At 41.4% G+C, this 17,251-nt stretch overlaps 3 protein-coding genes across 4 annotated transcripts in view; all 3 read left to right on the plus strand.

The window, feature by feature from the left end:
- Positions 1–804: 804 nt before the first annotated feature.
- On the plus strand, positions 805–6,161 carry LOC134793467 (ran-binding protein 3). Its single transcript, XM_063765044.1, has 7 exons — positions 805–905; positions 1,392–1,484; positions 1,944–2,338; positions 3,332–3,484; positions 4,042–4,163; positions 4,777–4,900; positions 5,158–6,161. The coding sequence occupies exons 1-7, from the start codon at positions 887–889 to the stop codon at positions 5,500–5,502; spliced, it is 1,251 nt and encodes a 416-aa protein (XP_063621114.1). The 5' UTR covers positions 805–886; the 3' UTR covers positions 5,503–6,161.
- A 2,316-nt stretch (positions 6,162–8,477) lies between these two features.
- On the plus strand, positions 8,478–14,374 carry LOC134793468 (odorant receptor 46a-like). The gene is made up of 8 exons (XM_063765045.1): positions 8,478–8,697; positions 9,020–9,149; positions 9,919–10,120; positions 10,983–11,261; positions 11,992–12,091; positions 12,184–12,288; positions 12,458–12,613; positions 14,202–14,374. Exons 1-8 carry the CDS (start codon positions 8,509–8,511, stop codon positions 14,247–14,249), a joined length of 1,209 nt encoding a protein of 402 aa, XP_063621115.1. The 5' UTR covers positions 8,478–8,508; the 3' UTR covers positions 14,250–14,374.
- Positions 14,375–15,014: 640 nt separating this feature from the next.
- LOC134793469 (putative protein kinase C delta type homolog) overlaps positions 15,015–17,251 on the plus strand; it is a 53,123-nt gene continuing 50,886 nt past the window's right edge. Inside the window, exon 1 of one of the 2 annotated variants that reach the window (XM_063765049.1) lies at positions 15,015–15,446. In XM_063765049.1, the coding sequence (XP_063621119.1) occupies positions 15,357–15,446 (90 nt within the window). In that variant the 5' untranslated portion in view covers positions 15,015–15,356. The remainder of the gene's footprint in view (positions 15,447–17,251) is intronic. The other variant, XM_063765051.1, reaches the window with a different exon arrangement.

Raw genomic sequence — 17,251 nt, forward strand, 5'->3', positions numbered from 1 at the left:
GCTGTATGGCCCCGCGCGCACTGCGATTATAAAATCGCACCCCGGACCTCAGTCGGCATTTGGCTCTCCAAGCGTCAACATATCGGAACCTGCTTCTCCAATGGAACCACAAGATGAGACGCTTGATGTTGACCGTTTAATTATGGAAATAGAAGGAGATCACCTTTGTGTCTATAAGAAGACACGTTTCACGACAAGCGACTGGTACGAAATCCATGTTGAGAATGAACAAATCGTCGACTTTTTTATCGCAGTGCGCGCAGTGGATTTTCTGCGATATATTACAGCGCGATTCTAAAATCGTGTCGCAAAAATTAAAATCGTGGTGCGCGCTTGGCCTTAGAGTTTATAAAATGAGGTACCGTTGCAAGAATACCTATTTGTGAGCCCGTATTTTCGTTCTGGGGCATTTTTTCAATTTAGAGCGCTCTAAGCCCCCATTAGCACTCCGAGCTTTTTCAACGCGCGTTAAAAAGCGCTTGAATCTGTCCGCACTCTAAATTCGATTTAACGACCAAGGCTTAAAGTCGAAAATCCAACAACGCTTGATAAAAAGCGCCACCGCTGTCGTGTGAATACATACATGGTTATGTATTTGTGTCATTCAAACGCTTTTTTAACGTGCGTTGAAAAAGCTGCCGTGCGTATGGGGCCTTATATCACCATAAATCTAAAATTGGAGATTGATGCCAATTTCATTGCTGATCGACCAATTTGATCAGTCCCGTCTGGATACCGCTTCAAACTTGAAGTGTGGGTTCCACGAACGCTCTGCTCATGGCTCTTGGCAACATTGACGTAGCTGTCACTCATTTTGCTTGTCTGTCTCGACCTGTGGTTTCGACCACAAACCAAAGTAACCAAACCAATAGCCCAATCTTCTACAATGGCAGATGCAAAGCAAGGTATTTAAACCATGATTTTTAAAATACTATTATAATTTCCTAATACTAGGAGTTTTCACCATCAAAGTCAATCCATTCCTTAACTGGTGTCTGAGATATTTCTCGTTGAAACGGCTCAAAGCTTGTTATAAGATCTAAGGCCATGCTGCATATTCAACGTAATTTTTTTTATCTTCATTACAAGTAGCTTTGGATATGACATTCAGCAAACATTTTTGCACATTCCTGTTACATGCTGAATAACAACATTTGTCATTAAACGCTTCCCATAATGTAAATATCAACGTATTATGTGTATGTGTCATGGAGTCGATACGCGACTGGGATGCAAAATAAGATAAAACAAGTATCAGCGTAACGGTTGTTTATTTATTTAATGCACATTTTACTATAGATTCAATAGTTATTTATTATACGTCCTAGGTTTATTTAAATAGAAATAATCTCATTTATTGGATTGTATAGAGTTAAATTAAATTCTTACAGAAATGAACAATGGAACATCTCAGTCACGATCTGTGTTGGCAAAACCTCGTCTTGGTGCTTTCGGTTCCTCTGGGTTTGGAGCTAGTACTTTTGGTAAGTGCCACAATATGTGCATGCTTATAAAATGAAAGCTTTTCATGACTTGGCAAGCTGATCATCTACTCTCATCTTACTCCGAAGTAACCCAAAAGCGCTACATGGGTCGAACATTTTGTTTAGTATGAGTTAACTCATTCAGGGCCAAGAACCCGACAGTCGGGTACACTGTTCGTAGCGACTACACACTTCATACGGCGAAACCGTGGCTACGCACTACAAGCATAACCCGTAGCACTTAGTGGCAATGAATGTGTTAAGGTTATGCATTAACTCTGGAGGCTTGATCATGGAAATTAACTAGATTTTTTTTCTAGGAACATTTCTAGGAACCTAGCAATATTAAAATAAAACCTAGTTTCTTTATTGCATCAGGCTATTTTATATGAGGAATAAGGTATAAAATAATCATATATTGCTAAATAAATCTAAATTACATTCAATTAAATATTTCAGGGTCCATATTACGTCCATCCCAGCTGAAACCAGGCAGCAATCCATTCCTTAAAGTCGCTGACACAGAAGAGGCTGAAAAGAAAGAGAAAGCTGACAATGAAACTGAAAAACCTAAAGGAGAAGAAAGGCTTACTGAAACCAAGGAGGATGCTCCAAAATTTGTGCCTCTTGGTGCCACAAGCAGTGCTTCGAGAACCTCCACACAAGTCCCAGCGCCCACACAGCCTGCTTCTGGGACATCAGGGTTTGTCTTTGGACAGAATTTAAGTGAGCGAGTGGTTATTCAAGACAGTGTTAATAATGGAGATGCCGGGCCGTCAGAGCACAGTATGAAGAATGGTACGTCTGAGCTGTTGTTCACAAGCGCAGCTGCATCTGTTAAGGAAAATAGTCAGGTAAACTTTTGTTCTGTACCTACAGTTATTTATACTTTGGTTAGCAATTAGGGAATGCAAATCGGTTATAACCGTAACCGAAATATTTGGTTATAACTGAATATTTTGTCAAAATTTCATAACCGAATATTAGAAACTCGAATAACTGGTAACGGTTACTTTCGGTTATTTATTTATGACTTAAATTCTATGTTTTTATCATCTAATGACTACAAAATCCTGCCTTTTTGTCTGGACGCCTGTGACTATAATTTTTGTCATTCGTGTACTTTAATAATAAAGTATTACTTCCCTTATTTATGAAATATTTTTATTGAACATTGTATTACGTCCAAGGTCATATTTGACTTTTACTGTATTTTGTGTGTTTTATTAAAAAACGAAGACTTATACTCGCATTCCTTAATACTGTACCTTCGTTTTCGTAATATTTTAATGACTTCATTGTTATTTTATCATTTTTTGTCGAAAATAACCGTAACCGATTATAACCGATATTCGGTTATTTTTCGGGCATAACCGTAACCGAAACCGGTTATGAAGTTTGGCCGGTTATTGCATTCCCTATTAGCAATGCATGTAGAGTTTAGTGGGCATTATTATAGGAAATTTAGTACTATTACTTTGTTATTTTGATGTACGCTTTTAAAGAATTCAAATAGTTTGATGTTCTTTCTGACAAAATATGGCATTTCCAATATGGGTAAGGCAGAGTCAGAATTTTACGACGTGTGAAATATGGTTTGCAGCTGTCTGTTTGTGTGACGTTTGTTAGTATTTGGACACATTTTTTTTAGCTAGGAGGAATAGGATAATGCCATAGCGTTATTCCAAACTTAATTACTTTTCACTCTACTTGTATCAGGCGCAAGCTTAGCTCGAACTCGTGATTTTTTTTAATTTTCCTAGAATCGGGTTAAGTAAATGGGACAAGGTCTGCCGTGCGAATATTGCAGTTGTCAACATCAGGATCAGCTCTTTGGTCTGTTGTAGGAGTCGGCAGGGAGCAGCTCCGCGGGCAGTGCGAGCGACAGCGGCGCGGGGCTGGCGGCGGCCGCGGCGGAGTACGAGCGCGCGCAGGCGCGGCCGCCGCCGCCCGCCGTCACCACCACCACGGGCGAGGAGGACGAGATCAACGTGCTGCAGGTGACAATCACCTTCCCTCAGCAAAAGCCCCCTAGCCAGGAATAAATTGTTGTCGTTTTTGATTTAACAATGCCTTACCTATAGGAGTTGTTCGAAGAGCACTTTCAATTGTGACAATTTTGAAACCTACAGTATAATTATCAGTACAATATTATTTGACATATATCTAATATTCAATATATTAAAACAAGTCACGTTTATTAAGTCAAAAATTTCACGACAGGTTTCATGCCATAACGAGAAGTTTCAACAAGCACGCGTTGGCGGACCGACGCAAAATAAAATTTAATATGTCCGAGTCTCGCGTAAGTTTCGTTGAAAAACACTGACAATGGGGTTGGCAACTGTCAACGGTTTGCATAGATGGCGCCATCATAGCATGTCCCTTTTTCTATACAGGCCATTAAAAAAAATTAGACATAATTCTAGGGATTGACAGGGCAAGCTATGATGGCGCCATCTGCTAAATACTTCGACCGGCCAACCCCATTGTTGCCATGGCGACTTTTTGAGGTGTTTTTCGACACCACCTTTAACAAAATGTTGTATAATTCCAGGTATCGTGCCGCTTGTTCGCTTGGGAGGCGGGCAGCTGGCGCGAGCGCGGCCGCGGCGTGCTGCGGCTCAACGACGCCGCCGCCGGCGCGGACGCCTCGCGGCTCGTGGCCAGGGTGGCCGGGTCAGTACTCTCTACATTCTAGAATTTCGGTGTCAATATCGGTTCTCTACAATGCTCAATCAGATACATTTTGGAGTGTGTGTGTGCAGGATTTGCAAGACTTAGTGTACGGCCTCACTCGGCCTCAGTGGTGCAACATAGGATTGATGTTCCAAGGGATTCGAGCAGTGTGCACTGACACCGCTGGTTTAACATGGACACCACTAGTCGCCCCTCTCGAGCGTTCACTCAGTTTGCACGCTTAATTCTTTTGTTCTTTCCAGTAGCTGGCCTATTAAAAATGACAATCGTACACGTATCAGGATGACAGATACTACGAAAAATACGTGGCTATTTTATTATTTAATTATCGATATGCGTTTTCTACCAACGATGTCATCTCGGCTAGGCCCCCATGAAATAAATATAGGTATGTAGTTTCTTAAGGACTTTTAACACATTCACTGCGTCGACCCGCTAGGTGGGTTCTCTATTCGTAGGCGCTTTTCGCTACAAAGCGGAAAATACGCGCTGTCGGTTACGCTCGTAGCGCTCTCGCTGGCAGTGAACGTGTTAACAAAGTATTACGTATATCGAGACGTTTTTGTACAAGTCCATGTACTATGTGTTACAGATCGCTGCGCGTGGTGCTGAACACGAAGATCTGGCCGGACATGGTGGCGGAGCGCGCGGGCAGCAAGTCGCTGCGCATCACCGCCACCGACGCACAGCACCAGGTCAAACTCTTCCTCGTCATGGTGAGCCTCCGACCGCTCAATCCCTGCATTTCTAACTGCGCGGCCATACACTCCACGAGTGGTATGGGAAATGGCCGAAAGCTCGTTACCGCGGATGGAAAAATTTTGCACGCCAAATGCATTATTTATGTAGCAGAAAATATTCTCAAATGAAATAAAAAACGAGTGAAAAGTTTCAATTTAGCGATAGCGTTTTTTAACCACACAAAAAAACTGCTATGGATTTCCCAAATTTTGTACCTATTGTTGCGTTTTAGGGTAACCCTGGTGACATCGTCCATCTTCACCGCGCTGTGCTGGCGCGCATCTCACTCAGCAAGCGCGCGGGCGACGCGGCCTGCCGCCTCCGCGACGCGCACGAGACTGGCGAGGCCGGCGAGTGTCCCGCGCACGCGCACCGGCTCCACGCCCCGCCCCTCGCCGACGACGAGCAGGACACGCATACTGAAGACAAGGATGGCGACTCAGAGAGCAAAGACGGCGAAATGGAAAACAAGGATGGTAATGCGGAAGACAAGGATAGCAATCCGCTCAAGAGAAAAGAACCGGTCGGCGACGAAACCTCCCCTAAGAGACAGTGCCCCGAAATTCTAATAGAGTGATCCGGCCCGCGGTACGCGCGGTGCCAAGTGAGAGACACAGCCTTGCAGCTCTGAGTTCGTAGAATTGTGGGGTCTACCCTCGTTTGACTTACAGATTCTTTGATCTAATGTGACGTTTCGTCGAATCTTGTCCCAATATATTTTTTCCTTACAAATGATAGAACAAACTTAACCTAATATATGAATTTATTTAAATGAGAATATATTCTGTTATGGAAAGAGATTCGACGAAACATTAAATGCGGTAAACAATTTTTGGCCATTCGAGAGATATCCAAATTGTTAATATGCATAGGGTTATTTAATGTTTAAATTGATGCGCTTGTTGAATTAGTTGTTTTAAAAAGTTGGGCCAACCAACCGTATCAGTAAAAATAGCTGAAAGAATCTTACTATACGGCTATACGCTGTTGTTACGTCATAGAAATATAGTATGCTTTCAACTACATATTTACCTAATGGATCGTACGGCTGGCCACACTAAGTAAATAGTCATATCGGCAGGGAGCTTGGGAAAGGCATTATACTTTGTGTAGTACAAAAGCGTGAAGTGCGAGCGCGGATTCGTCTCACATTCCTGAAGAGAGCAAATTACAGATGTTCGGCCGGAGCTGGATGCCAAATATGTGTAATAATTGTTTTATTTCTGATCGATCATAATGTATAACAATAAATAACTAAGACTAGTAAAGAGTATTCATGAAAATACACCTTCCCATCTTAGGGTGGTATTCCATCTGTCCAATGTCTGTCTCACTCTCTCATTAAACCAAAATGTGAGACGCAATACACATTGGACAAAGAAATTGGATAGGTGGAAAACCACCCTCATTTACGTGAAGTTCGAAAAGTTGAACTATCGCTAGCCGGTAGGTTAAAAAAAGTAAGTAGAAGTACCTATTAGGGTTAAATTGATCAACACTTTATAAAAGTACTGTTCAACAATATTACTGGATTTAGAAAATATACTCGTACTATGACTGCTCTTTTACTGTAAACATGCTGGAAACGAAGTAACTTCAAATCCCGTGAAGATATTTCATGAAGAATAAAAATACTAAAACAATTCTTATGTATGGTTGGATGAAACGCCCAGAAATGGCAACAGTATGTACATTGTACAGTCAATTGTAAAAATATGAGTGTAGCCAACTTATTCTAAAATATGTCCCATAGTTCTTAATGGCTTATTATTAACCGGGCAACTAAAATATTAAACAGGAACTTTCACTGGGCATATAATAATATAATTTGGCTGTGCATTCATATTTTAGCACCAATAAATTTATATTAGCCTCAAATTTAAGCATCATATTATTACAAAACTAGCAGCAAAATCAAGCCACCCAAAAAAAATATAGGGAACTTGAATTGATAGGTTGGCGTCTAAAATAATAAGTTGGCAACTAATATTGTAGAGCGATCATAAAATTTGGTTGTTTATATATTTTGTACATATACAGAATACCTAAGATACCTATATACATAAGCTTTAAATACTCCATTTTTAAATAATTTAAATTTAAACATATGCATACCTAGTACAAATTGACAAATTTCCTAATCCACAAAACACCACAAATTTATTTACCAATACCCTACTATACTTGCTATACTTATAGTCGAAATTCCTAATCATGAAACACCTAATGGCCATTATACCATTAGGTCATTAAATTTTTAATTACTAATTTCAATAGTTACTATACTGTGTTGTGCCAGAGTCAAAAGATAGGTGCGACGACGAGCGAAGCGAGGAGGAGCGTGTTAGGTTGACCGTGTAGTGACCAAACAAAATATTTTAAAAGTACTTCATCTTTAAATTAATAGATAGCCGTTTTATTTTTTAAATGTGCTTCATAAATAGTCGCCAATATAATAATTCAGTTGCCAAATAAATATTTGGTACCTGCCTAAAAATAAACAAAAGGTGTAGCGGCATTAAAATACAACTCATATTGATATATTTTAAGGCTCCGTTTTTGTTGCCAAACTATTAATTTTAGTACACATTTCTATTATTTTAAACTACCCAAATTCGATTAATTAGTTGACCGGTTAAATACGTGCCGTTCTTAATTCGCTGACATAAGAACTATGGGACATATTTTTGAGATGATTTGTGCACCCATATTTTTACAGTTGACTGTACATAGTTGTCCATATGATTACTCTGACTTGTGAGTTATCATTATCATTACTGTGATAATTGGAAAATATTTCACAAATCTCGAAAAAAAAATTAATAATCACGAGGCTATAGGTTTACTAGCCAACAATTAACATAAAATCCCCATTAAATATTGAATCCTACGCCAGCGTTTAACTAGCGGTTGTTGCTCGTAAAACAACTTAATTGCCGCCTAATTGACAACGTGATTGGTACTACTAAGTGTCCCATTAAGGGGCTTGCGAAATTAACACCCTGCGACGGATTGATTTAATCATCTGATTAGAGGGTGCTTCATTTTGTAAAATCTACTGTCCTTTTCTGGATTTGTGAGAATGTGTTGAAGGTATGTATAGCTTCCTATCATTATATTTTGCTTGAAACTTTGGTATGTTGGAGCTCTACACGGATCCCAATAGGTACAGTCAGCAGCAGAAGTTGCTAAGCGGGCGAGGTGTTCTGAATTACCTTGACGCGCTCTTATTCTCTTAACAATAAAGTCGCGTCAAGATTATTTTGAACAGCTTAGCTTAGCAACTATTGCTGCTGACTGTATGTAGACTATTTGGACCCTCAAAGAATAATTGAAATAAGGCAAATAGTATCCATCGATGATGTAATAAGACCACGCTGTATAACACTGATACATTTTAAATCAGTTTTACACCTTATAATTTTCAACAACCTAATTAATAACATAGGTACCATTATTATTAGCATAGCAAAGCAACTTAGTGTGTGACAAAACCTTGCTCCGCCAATCATAGTCTCGAGTTACACTTATTTGGGCTCTGGTCTAGAAAGGGCACATTATTTGGTATTTGCAAACTCACGCAATGACAACCACGTATTCAACATTCGAAGCTTTCAGGCCCCATTTCAACGCGCTCGCCTATGTGGCCTATTTCAAGATAGTCCCTACACCATCGTCTGGATTAAAGCATACGTTACACACCGCATATCGCGGGGTGGTATGGTTTTTGGTTATAATTTATAACCTGCAGCATGTCATACGGGTTATTCAGGTATAGTTAATCCCCGGTACTCTAAAATCAGTTCTTACTCACTACTTAAATACGATGACACTCGTCGTACCTATGTAGGTCTTATGTAGGTACATCTGCTTATCATATTATATTAACTTAGGAAGCTGACTGAATGGTAAACACTGTACTAAAAAAAATGATTTTTCATTATTTTTGAATTCTTTGAGCGTCTGCGTCTAGTCAGCGCTATGGCTGTGGAATATGCCGTCATCGCAGTTGCGCCAACGTTGCGTTGACTAGATGCTGACGCTCGGAAGATGCTATGTTTGGGGTGGCTCTTACAGTTTGGTATTGAATGTAGGCGCGCCACAGCACGGAGCAAGTAGTGAACACGCTGTTCGTTCTTCTGACCACGCTCAACACGCTGGGGAAGCAGCTGGCTTTCAACTCGCGCGTCGAGCGCATGGACCGACTCATCGCCACTATAGAAGGTGCAGACTATTTAGTAAATATAGTGGACACAATTACAGCACGATCGTGAAGGGTTATTCCCACCAAACTAGTTGGTGGTAACTACTAAGAATTTTTATTCCCAGTAGTTACCAGTGGTAAAAGGTGGGAAAAAAATCCCATTAGTTATATACCACTGCTAAGAACTTGGTGGTAACTAGTGGGATTCTGTGGGAATAACCCATCGTGAACACTGTGACCGTCTAGCAATTTTTTATAAGTAATAGCGGAGCGCGCTTGAGCTAAGTATGACTTCGCTCGTTACTCTAGCTGGGCATCATACATGCCTTTAATGCACGTAGCTGACGCATGAACGGCATCATAATCTTCATTGCTGCTATTATACAAGGTGTAAGTAAATATAGAGTAAATGAATAAGGTAATGAAAACATGAAAGTCTCGCAGAGTGGTATGAGTGGTATGACGGATATGACTACGATTAAACAACACACCAGGCAACAAGTTCATGAATCTCACTTTGATCTCACGATACGTTTTGTCTGCGTCATATTTGCATTGCACAAACGCGGTTTTGCATAGGACACCTATTTTAGGTTTTCCTATAGTAAGGAATAAGGAACCATGTATGTATTATGTAAAAACAAGCAATGCGAATATTTGGGCGAAGTGAATGAACAAAGATGGCGTCCTCGCCATCAGAAGCGAGATTATTAAGTACCTACATAATTGAATTTTAAAATGATATCTAAACGTTGTTTTCTTTTTGTTAAAACCCCTTTGCTATCCAAGGACCTCTGTTCACGGCTTGCAACGCCTACGGCGAGAAGGTGTTGCGCAGACACGCTGGGATCATGTCTCGAATGCTGACGATGTACCACGGTTCTATCTACCTATGCGGCGCTATGTGGGGGATCTCCCCGCTGGTCACCAAGCTTTCGGGCGAGGTGGAACTCACTGGGTACTTCCCATTCGACACCAGCGACTGGATAGGGTGTGTACCTGTACCTACTAATCATATATAATGTCTCCATCTATCTGTGCGGTGTCATGGAGTCCGTAGGTAATTGTATTCGAAATAACCTCAAATTAAACTGATTCCTAAGTAAGGGATATTCAAATGAAAATAAGTAGAAGGAACATTAACATTGTCATGGTTGGGACTACCCAGTAGGTATACCTACATGAGCACTACTGAAAGTTTCTATTATCAGTCAAGAGATCACGCAGTGGAAGAAAAGGTTTATACTGTCTAAAACCTCTGTAACAATTTCATGAGGTATTTACAATTTATTTGAGTGTGATGTGTAGCTACCTATTTAGGAATGCTGGCAGTTTGAAAATTGTACCTACCTATGTCGAGAGTTTAGGTCAAAGTTTGGGTTCTCTCAGTAGGTAAGTACCTCTACCTATGACCTAAGTATAGTATAATACCTGTGACAGGAAGCCCCGCTCTTCCATAGTTAACGATATGAAAACTGCTACCATATTACGAGTATTATAACATGTATAAAACAGTAAGGTCAGTAAGCTTACCTATTTACCTACTTTATATTATAAATTACTATTTCAATACCTACTTAGTCGTATCGTAGTATGTCTACGTTCCTCAGTACAAACCTATGAGCACAATACTAAACGGTCACTAATAAACACAACCAGGGCCAGTTCGTGGAGTTATAATATTATGAGTCTAATAGGTACCGTTCGAGAAATGGGCCCCTGTAGGTTACTTACCTACCTACCTAAGTAATTATTGTTTAACTTTTTTAAATGATCGGTTCTTCTTTAGAATAAATACCCTATACTATACCTTTCAGATTCAAATAATATTTAAAGCTTTTCATGAATTCCAGGTTTGGAATTGCAGTGGCATTCAACACAATTGCGATAACATGGCAAGGCTACGGCCATGTGACTATGGACTGCACGATCGTCTCCTTCCACGCCCAGACCAAGACCCAACTGCAGATATTGCGCCACAGTCTCGAGCACCTGGTGGACCCTGTGGGAGAGACGGGGAGGGAAATATGTGTTCGTTCGACGGTTTATAAAGATATTGAAGATCCAGCGTTTGGGGTGGTGCTGAAGAAAAGAATAACGCGCTGTGTAGAGCACTACAAACTGATAGTGTGGTATGATTCATCATTTTGCCTCGCGTTGTTCAAGCTTTTTGCTTGTGACTTATTGTATGGAAGCTTGGAGTTCGCTTGGCAACTAATCTCGAGAATGGCGTGGGCACTACGAAAGTGACTGCCAGCTGACCTTCCAACTCAGAGGGGAAACTAGGCCTTATTGGGATTAGACTGGTTTCCTCACGGTGTATTCCTTCACCGAAAAGCGACTGGTAACAATCAAATTATTATATCGTGCGCAGCTGCGTATAGGTAACTAAATTCCGAAAAACTCATTGGTAGGTACGAGCCGGCGGGTTTTGAATCCCCGCAACCTTCGGATTGAATGTCGCACGCTCTTACCGCTATAGTTCGTTTTTTTAGCATTAGAAAGAACTTGAAAGAAGGTTAGCGATCTTGACATGTCTTTTAATTGAAAGACGCTTTTTAAAAATCAGTAACTATTACTTATGAAAGCAGAAGAATAATGATCGTTTTAGATTCATAATTGTTACATTTTTAAAATGTGTTTTTCGATTAAAAGACGCATCAAGATTGTTTACCTTATTTCTAATGCTAAAAAAAACGAACTATAGGCTGCCTAGTGCTCTAGCTAGAGTGGTATGAATGATAAAAAAAAAACAATTATTGCAATAAAATTATATGTCTAATGTAAAGGACTGCATTTATTTCTAATCAACGTTAGTTCTCTAGTGAGTAATTAATGCTAAGATAAGTTCATATGTTGTAGGTTCCACAATGAGGTAGAAGCACTGTTCGCCGAGGCTCTGATGTTCCAGTTTTTTGTTGTTGCCTGGGTAATTTGCATGACAATGTACAAGATCGTTGGTGTAAGTTTTTTTTATAAGTACACTGTTTGTAGTGAAACAAAATACTATTTGCAGAAAAACAAAATAAAACATCGTATTTTTTTTTATTTCAGTTAAGTTTGCTTTCGGCGGAATTTTTTAGCATGTTTGTGTATCTCGGCTGCATGATGGGACAGCTTTTCATCTATTGTTACTATGGGACTCAGGTTAAGGCTGAGGTTAGTAAGTTAATTACTTAGGTACCTACCAATGTATTTAATCATTTGGGCCCCCAGAGCTTGGGTTAGGGGTCCCGGGGCCCTAGCTGCCCCGCCTAGCCCCTTAGTAGCTACGCCACTGATCCCATATTATAAATAAATAACCCGTATTCAATTATACTATTCCCAGAGCGAGTTCATCAACGATTCTATCTACCGGTGCGATTGGGTGTCGCTTTCGCCCCAGTTCCGCGCACTGCTGTTAATCCAGATGTCAAGATGCATGCGACCCGTGGCGCCGCGCATCGCACTCATCATCCCCATGTCTCTCGAGACCTACATTTCGGTAACTGAGACTGATTGTCGCGAGGTTTTGCGCGCTGCCGTTGATCCTGTTGGCGAGGGGCAGGTGCATGGTCTGTGGCACCGCGCAACGCAAAATATCAACCCCAAGTTTCTCGAGACCTACATTTCGGTAACATAGACTCTCACTGTCGCGAGGTTTTGGCTTGCGTGACACCACGCATCGTCCACATCATAATACAAATCGGCTTCATGCAGCCAAGCCTTCCACCAGTCAGTGATGATGCATTCCTGTTATCCCTCATTAGGGACATAGGACTCGCAGAAGAATCCTCCATTTGTAACGATCTTGAGCGGCTTCTTCCAGCTCTTTCCAGCCGAGTCCAGTTGAGCCAGCCTCTTTCTCAACTAATCGCCTCCATGTAGTACAAGGCCTCCCCGACCGCCTACTGCCAGCCGCATGCCAGCGGAGACCCTGCTTGGCCAGATGGCTGTCCGGCCTACGGAGTACGTGTCCGATCCAGCGCCATTTCCTTTCGAGGATTTCCCTTTCTATGGGCTTCTGTTCCGTCATCTGCCATAGTCTGACGTTTGGGATGGTTCGTGGCCAGTAGATCCCTAGGATGCGTCGCAGGCATTTGTTTACGAACACCTGCAGACGATTGGTGACATCTTTCCTCACAAGCCATGTCTCGCAACCGTACAGCAGGACCGACTTGACGTTGGAGTTGAACATCCGGATTTTCGTACGTCGAGTTATCACGGTGGACGTCCATACAGGCTTCAGCTGCGCATATGCTGCTCGTGCCCTGTTGATGCGCGACTCAACATCGCTGCCCGCTCTCCCTGAACGGTCGACCACACTCCCTAGGTTTAGGCGTGTTACTCTGCGCATCACGTCGTCCAAGACAATGAGGAACAACAACGGCGACAGCAAGCAACCCTGTTTCACCCCAGCCGTGACAGGTATACGGTCTGACAACTGCCCTTTATGCATAACTCTACAAGAGGAACCCATATAAAGATTTTGTATACTTAATTTTTATGATCTTGTCTGGTATACCTCGTTTCCTCAGTATGCGCCATATACTTGCCCACTTGACTCTGTCGAACGCCTTCTCGAAGTCCACAAACAGAGTGAAAAGTTCGCTGCGCATTTCATTGCACTGCTCCAAAATCATACGTAGAACGTTAATTTGGTCAATGCAAGACCGCCCTGCTCTAAATGCGTGCTATCGACAGCCCTCGCCATTCTGTGTAACAGGATCTTGCATAGGACTTTGGAGCACACCGGCAACAGGTTTATTCCTCTCCAGTTGGAACATTGGGACAAGTTCCCTTTTTTGGGCAACTTTATTAGTATGCCTTCTTTCCAGTCTTCCGGCACTTTTTCAGTTTCCCATATCGCAGAAACCAAGGGATACATTATATCGGCCACAACTTCCCAATTCGCTTTTAAAGCTTCTACTGGGATGCCATCGTTGCCTGGTGCTTTACCACTTTTGAGGGCTCTTATTGCCTTCCACCAGTCAGTAGCTGACCATAATAACTTCGTACGAACCGCCTCCGTTAAACGGTAAACCTACAATATCAATATCTTGACACATAAACAATAAATGTCTTGTTTGCAGGTGCTGCGCTCATCTTACACGCTGTTCACTTTTTTAGAACGAAAGTAAACAAACTATCTTCTTCTAGCTATCTTCAATCAATCGTAACATTTGCAACAGCTGTTGTTGGTTACGTTAGCAAACAGTCAGTTTTATTCGTATAATTTAAAATAAATATTTTGTGCACATAGATATGTTGTTTAGTTTTACCTAGTAGGTCATTTTTGTGGCAATAACTTTTAGAAACCTATTAAAATTTTCGAATTCTAGTGTAAGAAATAGTCCATCTAGTATATGGTAGGTACATATACCTATATTAGGTGTTACGCGTTAAATATCGTTTGGTTAGTACCTATAGAGATAAATATTCCACAACTCTGAAATTTAGATTAACCATCACATCACCACTAAAACAATTGGTTAGGTGCCCAGTCTATTTGAATTATTTTAACCTTATCGAATCCCCATAAACTATTTGGTAGTAGCGCGTGAACCGTGGCGCAAACAACTATCGGGGATCGCTCGTAAACTCACCGCTGTTTAATCTCCGACTCCATTTAACGGTCTTTATACGAGCCGAGGACGCAGCGCTGCCGCAAGTCTCCAAATTTCCAAACACCGCCGCGTTTTCCTCTGTCTACCTTTATTTTTACTTTAGGTATGTGAGACCACAACATCTGAGCGGTTATTAATTTCTACGGAGAACGCCACGAATTTACTTAAAGTGGCAGTTTCTCAAACTGATGATCACTATGTACCTAAATTCGTAACAACACGTTTCGCGAGCTATTGTCAGATGGAATGTACTTATGAATAAAATTAACGCCGAGGCCGTCTAAAAATATTCTTGATAAATGTCATTTAATTTGATGCATTCCTTCAGTGTCTCGTCTAAGAATTCTTTAAAAATGTATTAGATGGTAAAGTTTGTGCGCGACGTCCCGCGTTGAGTCACGACTGGGGCAGACAATCGCGCCGACCCGCCTCTTCAGTGCTCCGTACGACGTAAGTGCCGAAAGTCGTGTAAAAAGTTGTATCCGGTGGCGGATACCGCGCGAGTGCGTGGAATTTCGTTTATAAATACGGTGCGGAGAGCGACGGCGGGATCCGAGGGCGCTGGGCGTCCGCGCAGCGCGCAGCCGCGGGTCGGCGGCGCGGCGCAGGCATGCGCGCGCGATGATCTTCACGGGCGGGGGGCGCCGCCGAGCCTCGCCCGCGCCCGCGCCGCGCGCGCCCAGGCACTCCGCCCAGCGACTCGCGAATGACGTGAGTTTCTTGCGGCTTCATAACAACATTGGTATTAACTAGCGGTGAGCGCAATTTGTAAATTAGGTACCGATTTTGTCAACCGCACACAACGCTAATGCAAAAGTCATGCAGATTTGGCATTAGGTATATCTACTCACTTACTTAATTTTAACTATTATCTAGTGGGTAAACCTTATACACTTTGTGTGTGTATAGTAGGTAGGTAGGTAGCTACTTATTTAATATACCGAATATATGTCTGTTATAACTTCTTATTCGCGTTAGTCATTGTTTAATCTCGCAATTCTCGCACCTACTGCAGCTCAGTTTTAGGCCTGAAACCGCGATCAAAGCTGTGGCCTCACGCCGGACTCTCTTTTTCATGCTGCTCGAGCTCTGGTAGTACAGCAGTTTTCTCTGTTACATTATAGGTAGGTAATTATATTTCACACTGTGGAGCCATAATATTAATGAAAACTTCAAATTTCTGAAAAATACACAACTTTTAAAGTTTGTAGAGTTTGTAATGGGTGTAAGTTAGTTTAGAGTTTTATGTAGGTATCTACAAATCACACTTTGGTACTTATTAATTACCCTACTCATAGTTATATGCGATAATTTCTGCTAACTATAACTATACCTATATAACTCTAACTATAACTATAACTATATAACTCTACCTTTAATCGAAATCAATAATCTCTTCTCTACTAATATGACACACAGTGTCATATTAGTAGAGAAAAGCAGAGCTAATTCCAGTTCAGTGTGGGTAGACATAGTGTAGTAGGTAGGTATCTAAATTAGGACTGTTTATTTACCTACTCAATCAATCTCGCATCTGAATCCACCAATCGTCATCCTCAATAAACCTCATCTTGTTACAAATTCCGACAGGGAGTGATCTAGGAATGTTTTTATCATGCAATATACGTGAACCTTCGTCGTTTTTAATGCTTGTCGTATCATCGTATAAGTCATAATGTCGAGTAGTTTAGTTGTGTGACATTCATCGGCAGGTCGTGGGTTGGAATATTTAGTTTTTCGGGGTCTTATTTATAAGAACACAATATCCAATACTATTAATAACACCGCGATGCGATTGCAATTCTGATGTTAAAGTAAAAAACCGGGCAAGTGCGAGTCGGACTCGCGCACGAAGGGTTCCGTACCATAATGCAAAAACGGCAAAAAGAAACGGTCACCCATCCAAGTACTGACCCCGCCCGACGTTGCTTAACTTCGGTCAAAAATCACGTTTGTTGTATGGGAGCCCCACTTAAATCTTTATTTTATTGTTCTTAGTATTTGTTGTTATAGCGGCTACAGAAATACATAATCTGTGAAAATTTCAGCTGTCTAGCTATCACAGATCACGAGATACAGCCTGGTGACAGACGGACGGACGGACAGCGGAGTCTTAGTAATAAGGTCCCGTTTTACCCTTTGGGTACGGAACCCTAAAAAGGGTATTAGGGTGGTATTCCATCTGTCCAATATCTTGGTCCGATGTGCATTGCGTCTCACTCTCTCATTAAGCATTAGGTGCCTAATTGAAATTCATTTTTCAAGATACCAGCTCGTAAAGACTTTATACTTTAAAAATTGATGAGATGATGAGGGATTGCGTGCAAGCTGTCCATGGCCGGATTTAGTCCTCGGGCCGTACCGCCGTAGTTTGGAGACCTGTGTTATAAATAATTGTATTCAGTATTTCTATGAAGAATACTCGCTAAGTGCAAGTGTTATTTTAAACGTCAAACTTCTATGAAATTATGACGTATTAACACATGTACTGCGTATGCTATCCAAATCGCTGCAGA

Source organism: Cydia splendana, chromosome 9 (assembly GCF_910591565.1).
Source record: "Cydia splendana chromosome 9, ilCydSple1.2, whole genome shotgun sequence".
In the NCBI taxonomy this organism is placed as follows: Eukaryota; Metazoa; Arthropoda; class Insecta; order Lepidoptera; family Tortricidae; genus Cydia; species Cydia splendana.

Coding starts and splice junctions, on each gene's coding strand:
- LOC134793467 (XM_063765044.1), top strand. Junction 2,339..3,331: donor CTGTTAAGGAAAATAGTCAG/GTAAACTTTTGT, acceptor GGTCTGTTGTAG/GAGTCGGCAGGGAGCAGCTC. Junction 4,901..5,157: donor TCAAACTCTTCCTCGTCATG/GTGAGCCTCCGA, acceptor GTTGCGTTTTAG/GGTAACCCTGGTGACATCGT.
- LOC134793468 (XM_063765045.1), top strand. CDS start 8,509: ATGACAACCACGTATTCAACATTCGAAGCTTTCAGGCCCCATTTCAAC. Junction 8,698..9,019: donor ATGTCATACGGGTTATTCAG/GTATAGTTAATC, acceptor TATTGAATGTAG/GCGCGCCACAGCACGGAGCA. Junction 10,121..10,982: donor GACACCAGCGACTGGATAGG/GTGTGTACCTGT, acceptor CATGAATTCCAG/GTTTGGAATTGCAGTGGCAT.